The 10630-nt window shown below is 39.3% G+C and overlaps 1 protein-coding gene across 9 annotated transcripts in view; it reads left to right on the plus strand.

The window, feature by feature from the left end:
• LOC114042776 (tudor and KH domain-containing protein-like) overlaps positions 1-10630 on the plus strand; it is an 18062-nt gene extending 7432 nt beyond the window's left edge. For 5 of the 9 annotated variants that reach the window (XM_027861478.1, XM_027861477.1, XM_027861481.1 and 2 more), the window contains 11 exons: positions 1185-1291; positions 5430-5619; positions 6504-6643; positions 6760-7093; positions 8136-8299; positions 8506-8678; positions 8925-8989; positions 9174-9325; positions 9519-9626; positions 9910-10006; positions 10469-10630. In XM_027861478.1, coding sequence (XP_027717279.1) covers positions 1185-1291; positions 5430-5619; positions 6504-6643; positions 6760-7093; positions 8136-8299; positions 8506-8678; positions 8925-8989; positions 9174-9325; positions 9519-9626; positions 9910-10006; positions 10469-10608 — 1670 coding nt within the window. In that variant the 3' untranslated portion in view covers positions 10609-10630. Of the gene's footprint in view, positions 1-1184; positions 1292-5429; positions 5620-6503; positions 6644-6759; positions 7094-8135; positions 8300-8505; positions 8679-8924; positions 8990-9173; positions 9326-9518; positions 9631-9909; positions 10007-10193; positions 10330-10468 lie in introns of those variants that run through there. The other 4 variants (XR_003569019.1, XM_027861482.1, XR_003569021.1 and 1 more) reach the window with 4 other exon arrangements.

Below are 10630 nucleotides of genomic sequence, written 5' to 3' on the forward strand. Positions count from 1 at the left end.
TTTATGTTGTCGTAGTCTTTGGGTATATTGTTTTCTTGGCTCTGCTTACTTCATTCTGCATCAGTTCTTGTGGATCTTTCCATGTTTCTCTGTAGTCATCACACACATAATTTCTTACAGCAGAGTAATATTCCATTACATTCATATACCACAATTCGTTTAGCCATTCCCTAGTTGATGAGTATGTACTTTGTTTTGAATAGTTACCACACACAAAAAAATGATACTTTAAATATTTTAGTGTATGTGGGGACTTATTATCAGTGACCTCCATGGGGTATAAGCCTAGTACTAGAATTCTGGGTCAAAGGGATGGACATTTTTAGCCACTTTATTTGCATACTCTCAAATTGTTTTCTAAAACAGTTGCACTGATTCACAGCTCCACCAATAATGCACTAGGGTGCCTGTCTTCCCACAACCCCTTCAAGAATAAGTATTCCCATATTTTTTCATCTTTGCCAGTATACTGGATAGAAGATAAAACCTGATGGTTATTTTCATTTGCATCTTATTAGTGATTTGGAGCATTTTTCTTTGTGCTTGTTAATAGTTTACAATTCTTCTTTTGAGACATGATTGTTTATATCCTTTGACCACTTATCTTTCGGGGAAATGACTTTTGGTCTTATATCTGTTGATGTGTACATGTAAATATAATTGCCCCATTCTCTTTATATGTACCTTCCTATTCAGCCTTGAGGAGAAGTCAGTCTCTTCTCATTCACACCCTCCCCACTAATGGGCCACGTTTCAGGGTTTAAATGGATTGTAAAAATTTGGTGAGATAAACTCTGAATCTGAACAGAAAATCCAGGAAAGTCTGAACTTCTAGGTCACTGTCTTCTAGGGTTCTTTCCTGGAAACACTGAAGACATTTTGAAATTAGAAACCCCTTTGAAGCTCAGCACACCTTTCTTATAGGACTGGGAAGCTTTTCCTGCTTTGGCATCTGTGAAGCAGCATTCCACAGAGCTATCCTGTCTGCCAGTCACATCTTCTGTAATCTTTTAAGTTCCCATTCAGAAAGCACCTTCATTTGTTGCTTTTATTGAGTTTCTTTACCCATTTTCTTCCTTGGCTCCTCTTGGTTTTGACAGTCAGGTGTTTGAGGTAGAAGTCAGGGAGCAGGGGTCGTTATGTTAGCCTTTAGCATTAGGACTTATCTTATGGTCATTTTATAGAAGAACGGCCAACGTTCGTTGGGGAGGATGATATTGAGGTGGAGATGCGGGTCCCCCAGGAGGCTGTGAAGCTGATTATTGGCCGGCAAGGAGCCAATATTAAACAGGTAAGTATGCTAGCTTTCATAGGTATTTTGTGTTTGTGGATTTTACCCCCCTCCCCTCAAACCCCACATGTGCATATATAAAATAAGTTGCCTTCAGAGAAAAGCACCTTTGGCAAGTTAAATTGCTCCCCTTAGATGGCAGATGGCTTTCGTTCTAGCTATTATTTCATTATATAAGGTTCTTCATTCAAGAAATGGATTACTTGATCACTCAGAAATTTACTTTGTAGATAATTTACCATAAATAGAAAGTTCTAGACTGGATGATTTTCCCTGGTACCCAGCATATGTCTGATAAATCACCTTCCTCTTTTGTCAGTTAGAAAACTGAAAAAGCAACTTACCATCTCCCTAATCCAAGTAATAATTAGGAAGATAAAAATGTTTCACAAATGGGGGGAATCTGAGTAAGTAAGTTTCTCTGGTGATTTCATTTTTTTTCCAATTACATGTAAAAAAATTTTAACATTCATTGTATTTTTAATTTTGAGTTCCAAATTCTCTCACTTTCCCTCTTTTCTCCCCTCATTAAGAAGACAAGCAATTTGATATAGGTTTTGTATATATGCAGTCATGTAAAACATTTCCATCTTAGTCATGTTGTGAAAGAAAACACAGGACACCTCTCCTCCCCTCCCCTAAAGGAAAAAGAAAAATTTTAGATTTTGAGAAATGTATGCATTCAGACTTCATCAATTCTTTCTTAGGAAGTGGATAGCATTTTTCATCATGGGTTCTTCAGAATTGTCTTAGCTATTCTAAGTCATTCACAGGTGATCATCATACAGCAGTGGTGTTACTGTGTACAATGTTCTCTTGGTTCTGCTTACTTCACTTTGCATCAGTTCATGTCTTTCCAGGTTTTTCTGAAAATATCCTGCTCATCATTTCTTATAGCACAATAGTATTCCATCACAATCATGTACCTCAAATTATTCAGCCATTTCTCAGTTGATGGGCATCCTCTCAATTCTGGTTCTTTGCCACCACAAAAAGAGAAAAAGAGCTACTATAAATATTTTTGTACGTATAGGTCCTTTTTTTTTTTAAAAAATATCTTTGGGATACAGATCTAGTAGTGGTGTTGCTGGGTCAAAGGGTATGCACAGCATAGCCTTTTAGTCATAGTTCTGAATTGTTCTCCAGAATGGTTGGATCGGTTCACAACTTCACCAACAGTGCTTTAGTGTTCCAATTTTCCCACATCCCCTCCAACATTTATCATTTTCCATTTCTGTCATATTAGCCAATCTGATAGGTGTGAGTTGGTACCTCAGAGTTGTTTTAATTTGCATTTCTGTAATCAGTAGTGATTTAGAGCATTTTTTCCCATGTGATTATAAATAGCTACGATTTCATCATCTGAAAACTGCCCATTCATATCCTCTGACCGTTTATCATTTGGGGAATGACTTGTGATTCTTATAAATTTGACTCAGTTCTTTATATAATTGGGAAATAAGGCCTATAGCAGAGAAACTTGCTGTAACTTTTTCCTCAGGTTTTTGCTTTCCTTCTAATCTTGGCTGCATTGGTTTTGTTTGTGCAAAACCTTTTATAGTTTAATGTAATAAAAATTATCCAATTTATATCTTATAATGTTGTCTATCTCTTGTGTGGTCATAAATTCTTTCCTTATCTACAGATCTGACAGGTAAACTATTCCATTCTCCCCTAATTTGCTTATAATGTCACCCATTATGTCTAAATAATGAGCCCATTTTGACTTTATCTTGGTATATGGTATGAGATGTTGGTCTATACCTAGTTTCTGCCAAAATGTTTTCTAGTTTTCCCAGAAATTCTTTTGAAATAGTGACTTCTTGTCCCAAAAGCTTGGATCTTTTGGTTTATCAAACACTAGATTACTATGTTCATTTACTACTGTATATTGTGTCCCTAATCTATTCCACTGATCTACCACTCTTATTTCTTAGCCAGTAGCAGATTGTTTTGATTATTGCTGCTATGTAATGTAACTTGAGATCTGATACAGCTAAGCTACCTTCCTTCATATTTTTTCCATTGATTCCCTCTATATTCTTGACCTTTTGTTCTTCCAGATGAATTTTGTATTATTTTTTCTAGATCTATAAAATAATTTTTGGTAGTTTGGTATGGCACTGAGTAAATTAATTTAGGTGGAATTGCCATTTTTATTATATTGGTTCAGCTATCCATGAGCAATTAGTATATTTCTAATTACTACAATCTGATTTTATTTATGTGAAAAATATTTTGTAATTGTGTTCATATAGTTCCTGGGTTTATCTTATCAGATAGACCCCCAAGTAGTTTTTATTGTGTACTGTTATTTTAAATGGAATTTTTTTTTCTATCTCTTGCTGCTAGACTTTGTTGGTAATATGTAGAAATACTGATGATTAATGTGGATTTATTTTATATCCTTCAACTTTGCTGAAGTTCTTAATTATTTCAACTAGTTTTTTAGTTGATTCTCTGGGATGTTTCAAGTGTACCATCATATCATCTGCCAAGAGTGATAGTTTTGATTCCTCATTGCATATTCTAATTCTTTCCATTTCTTTACCTTCTCTTTATTATTGCTGTAGCTATAATTTCTAGTACAATATTGAATAATAGTGATGATAGTGAACATCCTTTCTTAACCCCTGATCTTATTGGGAAGGCTTCTAGCTTATCTCCATTACAATTAATGCATACTGATAGTTTTCGTTAGATGCTGCTTATCATTTTAGAAAAGTTTCATTTCCTAAGATACTTAGGGAATTGATTTGTGATAACAATAATGCACCATTTTCCAGCTGACAAATAGTCAATGGATATGAAATTTTCAGAAGAAGAAATCCAAGCTAAAAATAACCATATGAAAAAAATGCTCTAAAACTCTAATAACTCGAGAAATACAAATTAAAACAACTCTGAGGTTTTACTTCATACCTATCAGTTTGGCAAGGTTGACTCAAAAAAGGAAAACAACAGATACTGGAGGGATTCTGGGGTAAACAGGTACATTATTGTACTGTTGGTAGAACTGTGAACTGATTGAACCCTGCTGAAAAGCAATTCAGAAATATGCCAGAAAGCTTTTAAACCATGTATATCATTTGACCCAATATGTGTCATTTAAGTCTGTACCCCAAAGAGAACTAAGAGAGGAAAAGGACTTATATATATGTTTATAGCAGCATTTTTTTGTGGTGGCAAAGAATTGGAAACCTAAAAGGGTGCCTATTAGTTGGAATGACTGAATATGTTATGATACATGATTGTGATGAAATAGTTATGCTGTAACAAATAATAAAGGGGATGGTTCAGAGAAACCTAGGAAGACTTGTATGAACTGATGCAGTGTAAAGTGAGTTAAAAAGGAGAACAATTTATATAATAGCAATAGTATCATAAAGACTAATGACTTTGAAAAACTCCAGAACTCCAGTCAAGAACAATGACCAACCATTATTCCTGAGATCTAGTAATGAAACATACTTCCCACCTCCTGATAGAGAGGTGAAAAGGATTTGAGTACAGAATGAGACTTTTTTTTTTTGACCTATAACCAGTGTGGGGATATGTTTTGTTCAACTATCTGTGTTTGTGACAAGAGTTTTGTGTGGGCCAGGGAAAATGGAGAGAATGCAGACCTGAAAATAAAATAAAATTGACTTAAAAAAAAAATCAGCTTGAAGGTTAAAAAAAGTATTACAAACCTGAATAATTTTTTTAAAAAGTTAACTGTTTTTAAATTGTTCTTTGCCAGTATTCATTCATTGCCTGTCAATGCAAATAAAGTAAAGATTAATTGGGTTTCCAGTTAGGAGATGGAGCAAGGAGTTGGCTAGATAGTCACTGTCTCCTTCCATCTCCCTAGAGCACCTATAGTTCAGATTAAAGAATCACTAACTAGTTCTCATGAGGCCTCTTCTTTTAATAAAAATATTTTTTTCAATTAACCAGTATAGATTTTTCTTTTCTTCCCATGCCCTATTAAAAAAAGAAAAAGAAAAACTAAAGCCCTTGCAACAAGTGTGCATAGTCAAGCAAAACAAATTTCCACCTTGGCTATGTCCAAACATGGTGTCTCTTCATAAGGCCTACCACATATATAGACATACACACTTTCCCTCTCCTCCTTCTTCCCCTGTCCTCTCTGCAGTTGAGGAAGCAAACTGGTGCTCGTATTGATGTGGACACAGAAGATGTAGGTGAGGAGCGGGTGCTGCTCATCAGTGGCTTTCCTGTCCAGGTTTGCAAAGCCAAAGCAGCAATCCACCAGATCCTGACAGAGAACACCCCAGTGTATGAACAGCTTTCAGTACCTCAGAGATCTGTGGGCAGAATTATAGGTACTGTTGTCTCCCTTTAATGCTTCCTCCTTTCTATATCTTGCATCTTCATATCATCTTAAGCGTATTTCTTGGTCAGTGTCATCTCCATAAGGGGAGATATCCAAAAGATGTTGATGGCAGACAGTTTTACTCACTTTATCTCAAATATATCCCAAAATACAAAATAGATTCAAAAAGGATTTAGAGAAATTCATGGGTGGTAGATTCACAAAGGATTAAACAAAAGGTAAGTCTGCTCAGTCATGGTATATCTTTAACCTTTGAGGAGAATACCTGCTTTCCCATAAAGTATTATCCCTTTGTGCTACTGTAGGAGAGATCTTAAAATTTTATAGTACTTAATAGTATTCAGATTGCTTTTGATCATGTAATTTTCCACGCACCTCATAACTTCTCTGTTTAAATAGGCAGGGCCGGTACTATTCCTCTGTTATAGATGAGTAAACAGACTCAGTATTGACATCTCCATTGTCATAAAGTTATGAGTGCCCCACAGCAGGGACTTAAGACCTAGTTCCTCTCATTAACCTGTTTAGTGCTCTTTCTACTATCTCACTGTAGTAGAGTATTCTGGTTTATTTTAAGACTGAGAAGTGTAGGTTCCCTGAATGGTTTAGGAAAATAGAGTTATTTGGAGTGAAGGAATTGAATCTATCTAAATTTTTTAAATTAAAAGAAAAAAATTAAACATTACCTGGAGGCAATATTGGCAGGAAAGATTTCAGGAACTATTAGTTACATAACTTCAAGTGTGCAAACATTTATTAAGAACCTGGTGCTTGGCTCAGTTTGGAAATGAAAATTTATTCTTCCAGATTTTTCTGGTTGCTGCAAAGTATAAGGAGACAAGTGGAAGAATTTGTGTGTGTATCTTTCTGCAGGGAGAGGCGGAGAGACCATTCGTGCCATCTGCAAAAGTTCTGGGGCCAAAGTCACCTGTGACAAGGAATCAGAAGGGACGTTGCTACTAACACGACTCATAAAGCTCTCAGGAACACAGAAGGAAGTGGCAGCAGCCAAGGTGCGTGCTGAGTAGGGCTGGGCATCTATATCTGAATGAGGAGAGCCCCTTCCTTCCTCCCTTGTCCTCGTGACTTGAGGACCTGAGCTGATTATCCCTTCTCTTTTTCTGGCAAGCATCTTATCCTCGAAAAAGTTTCAGAAGATGAAGAGCTTCGCAAGAGGATTGCTCATTCAGCAGAATCCAGAGTACAGCGCAAGCAGCCCATCAGCATCAAGAGAGAGGAAGTGGCGGGGCCAGGGGCAGCTGGGGAGCCAGCCTGTCCTAAGAACATGAGCACCAGCGAGAAGCCGGCCCCCACGCTGGCTGCCGCTCCAAGCCGAGGAGGAGGAGACACGGCTGCGCCGAGACCAGAGCGGCTGGAACATCCTCATGAAAAGATGCTTAGTGACCGCAGCTGCCAGGAGGATGTGGGAGCCCGGGCCAGTCCAGGGATGCCAAAGTTTGAAAGTATGTTATCTCCAGTGACAGCTTTTATTATTCATGCTAACCAGTGGGGGAAGACTCACGTGAGTTACAGATAACCAAAAGGGCTTTACATTTGTCTTGGAAATGAATCACGAGTCTTTGAAAATAGCAAATTGCTAAGCTAATAATCATTGCTCATAATTATTCCAGCAGTCCATTTCCAAAGTACAAAGTGGTGGCAAGAAAAGGCATCTCAAAAGTCTTTTGCTGAAAGCCTAGCAGTCCAGGGTTAAAGATTTTCTTCAGAAAAGCCAGCAACTAATTAAAGGTCTACTCTACCTTGCATTTATATATAGTATTCATTAAAACACTTCTGATTGAGCATGAGGTGTGATTACAAAGGAATGAAACTGTTTTTCTTATGTGGTCTGTGGGATCAGTCTTGTTACTTTGTAGTCATATGTCATATATATATATATATATATATATATATATATAGTGTGGAAGTCATATATCATGTCATATATATATATTTATATAGTGTGGAAGCTGTGGAGGATATATACATATATATGGAGGAGATATATATAGATAGAGTGGAAGCTGTGGAGGATATATACATATATATATATGGAGGAGATATAGATAGATAGATAGATAGATAGATAGAGTGGAAGCTGTGGAGGATAGAATGGTAAATGGGGAACTCTGGGTCCATGGAGGGAGTCTGAGTCCAGGGTAGACACTAGGATACAAATCTCATGCTACCTAGTGCCTAGCTTGCTCAGTCTTATGTTCCATCCGTCCTGTGGGGTTGTAACAGTCTCTAAAGGACACCAGCATCTGAAGGGATGTAAAATGTGACTGGGGATCTGAATTATGTCACGGCCATGGTTTTGTTATGGGAAAGGAGCAGAAGAAGTGTAAAAATCCTCATTCAGTATTTCTCTCTTCAGTGAATCATTGTTTTGTTCTTGAGTATTCTGAAAGCTGAAAGCTACCACTTCCTTAGCCCTATTCTCTCATCTACCAGCCTGGGATGGTTTTTTCATAGCCACCAATCTCAACCCCACAATGTGTTTAGTCCCCAGCCCTGACTTCAGTTTCCATGCTGACGAGTATCTAGAAGTCTATGTGTCTGCCTCTGAAAACCCCAACCATTTCTGGATCCAGATTATTGGCTCCCGCAGCTTACAATTGGACAAGCTGGTCAACGAGATGACCCAATACTATGAGAACAGTCAGTCAGTGAGTTGCCACATGGACCAAGGGGTGGTGGGGATAACAGGGCTTGAGGGAAAGGAGTGTCGACCTTTCTCTTTCTGTGTATTTTCTTCTTTTTGCTTTGGGAACCAGTTTTCTGTGGCTCCTATGGTCATTTGTTCTCGTTGTCTGTCCCATCTATTTGTCATTGCCACCCTCTCCCATTCCCTACCTCCAACGTGGACACGTAGCCTGAAGATCTGACCGTGCACGTGGGTGACATTGTAGCAGCACCTTTACCTACAGATGGGCCCTGGTATCGGGCCCGGGTCCTGGGTACCCTGGAGAATGGGAATCTGGATCTCTACTTTGTTGACTTTGGAGATAATGGGGAGAGCCCGCTCAAGGACTTAAGAGCTATCAGGTCAGTACAAAGTCATATTTGGATGTATAGTGAGAGGTCAGATTAAAATCTTAATTCCAGTTAACTCATCCCTGTCAGTTGGAGAGAGTGTAGAAAGCTCGTTAATTAGGAGATCGGAAATGGAACCGATTTTAAGAATAGATTAGGTCTGCCCATACATTGTGTAGTCTAAAGCAGGGAGACTAGATGACTTTTATGACTCGTCATAAGAGTCTTAACTACAGTTTTCTATTTTTTTTACTTCAGGAGTGACTTCCTAAGCCTCCCATTCCAGGCAATAGAATGTAGTCTAGCAAGGATTGTTCCCTCAGGTAAGTTAGCGGTGTGATTTGGTCTCAGGGTAGAATGAGTCCCACGTAGCACATTGGAAAACTCCTATTTTGTCTGCCTAGTTGACAGAACTTCCCGGAGCTCAGACCACTTCTGTAAAGAAGATAGGCAGTCTCCTGATTTTATTACAATTCTCAGCACTAACTCCTTTGACTGTTTCACCAGGTGAGCAGTGGGAAGAGGAAGCCCTGGATGAGTTTGACCGCCTCACTCATTGTGCAGAGTGGAAGCCTCTGGTAGCCAAGATCTCCAGCTATGTGCAAACAGGGATTTCTACTTGGCCAGAGATCCACCTTTATGACACAAGCAATGGACAGGTGAGGCCTAGAGGATCATTGGATTATCTTGGTGAGGCACAGAACTCCGTACCCTATTCCTTTGTCTTTAAACTTTTTGGGTTACTCCTCATTTCCCAAAATTTCTCATCCTTGCCTTTCTCCCCTATTTTCATGACTATCATAGAAAAAAAAATCATCTTTCTTAATCCCTTTCTGTTTTTCCCTCCTCCAGAATCTTGATATTGGGCTAGAACTAGTGCGCCAAGGTTATGCACTTGAACTCCCCCAAGACGTGGGAGAAGGAGATGCTGCTGTCCCTGAGATGCTCCAGGATATATTGGTGGGTGAGCTCCAGCAGTGGTGAAGGGTGATGCCTCTGGGGGAGCCCAGGTCACAGCCTGTGATTCTGCCCCAGGCTTCTGGTAGGGGAGAGCCTTCCTTGGAGCTGATATGGCTTCACCAGCTGACAAAAGGTGCTTTTAGTTTACTCTCCAGAGCCAAACTTAGCTGCTTCCACAGATTTCTGTAGTTCAGATTTAATATTGTAGAGGCAATGATGTGTTTACTTCTCCCTCACCCCATTTACTAACAGTTTTGTCTTCTCTTTTCCATTCCTCCCTCAGGCCACAGAGACAGATGCCTCTCTAGACAGCCTGTTGTCTGAGGCCAAGAAGAGCCCTGGAGAGACACCACACACTCTCTCATGCCTCAGCTTATCAGGTAACCAGCGATATTTCCTACCCTACCTCCTGAAACTCCTTGGTTGCTGCCTTCCCTTTCTCTGATCCAGACTAGGGAGATTGAATTGGAAAAGCTGAATGAGGAACTGGTTCTGCCCAACCCAGTACTTTGGAAACAGTCAGCTCAAGTTGGGGATTGCCTAATTTCCCCTCCTGTCTTTGCTTAGAAGCTGCCTCAGTTTCTGGTGATGATGGTGTCCTTGCAGAAGATGACTTGCTTTGATGTCTATGCTCTGGCTGGCTCAGCCATCTGCCTGCTGTGTGAGTGGGGCTCTGATTTGTGTCTTATGGAGCAGGAAAACGGTGAGGGGTGAGGATGGGGAGCTACTGCATTCTCTCTTCCTTCTCCCTGATCCTAATGTTCCTTTTCTGTGCCTGTTATTCTCCAAGCTTGACTTGCTCCCATATATTGACCCTTTCTCATATTTGTGTCCATGCTTAGGAAGTGGCAAGATGTGGCATGGGAGCCTATGGCTGGATAGAAAATCGAATTCCACAGAAGATACCCCCACATTTCCTCCTTTGTGGGCTGCTAATTGGTCTGCTGTGAACCAAATATGGCTTCTTCTACTAGCAGAATGAAGAACTTTTCAGAAAAAGACTA

This window comes from Vombatus ursinus, unplaced genomic scaffold (genome assembly GCF_900497805.2).
Source record: "Vombatus ursinus unplaced genomic scaffold, bare-nosed wombat genome assembly UNPS02014768.1, whole genome shotgun sequence".
Lineage (NCBI taxonomy): Eukaryota > Metazoa > Chordata > Mammalia > Diprotodontia > Vombatidae > Vombatus > Vombatus ursinus.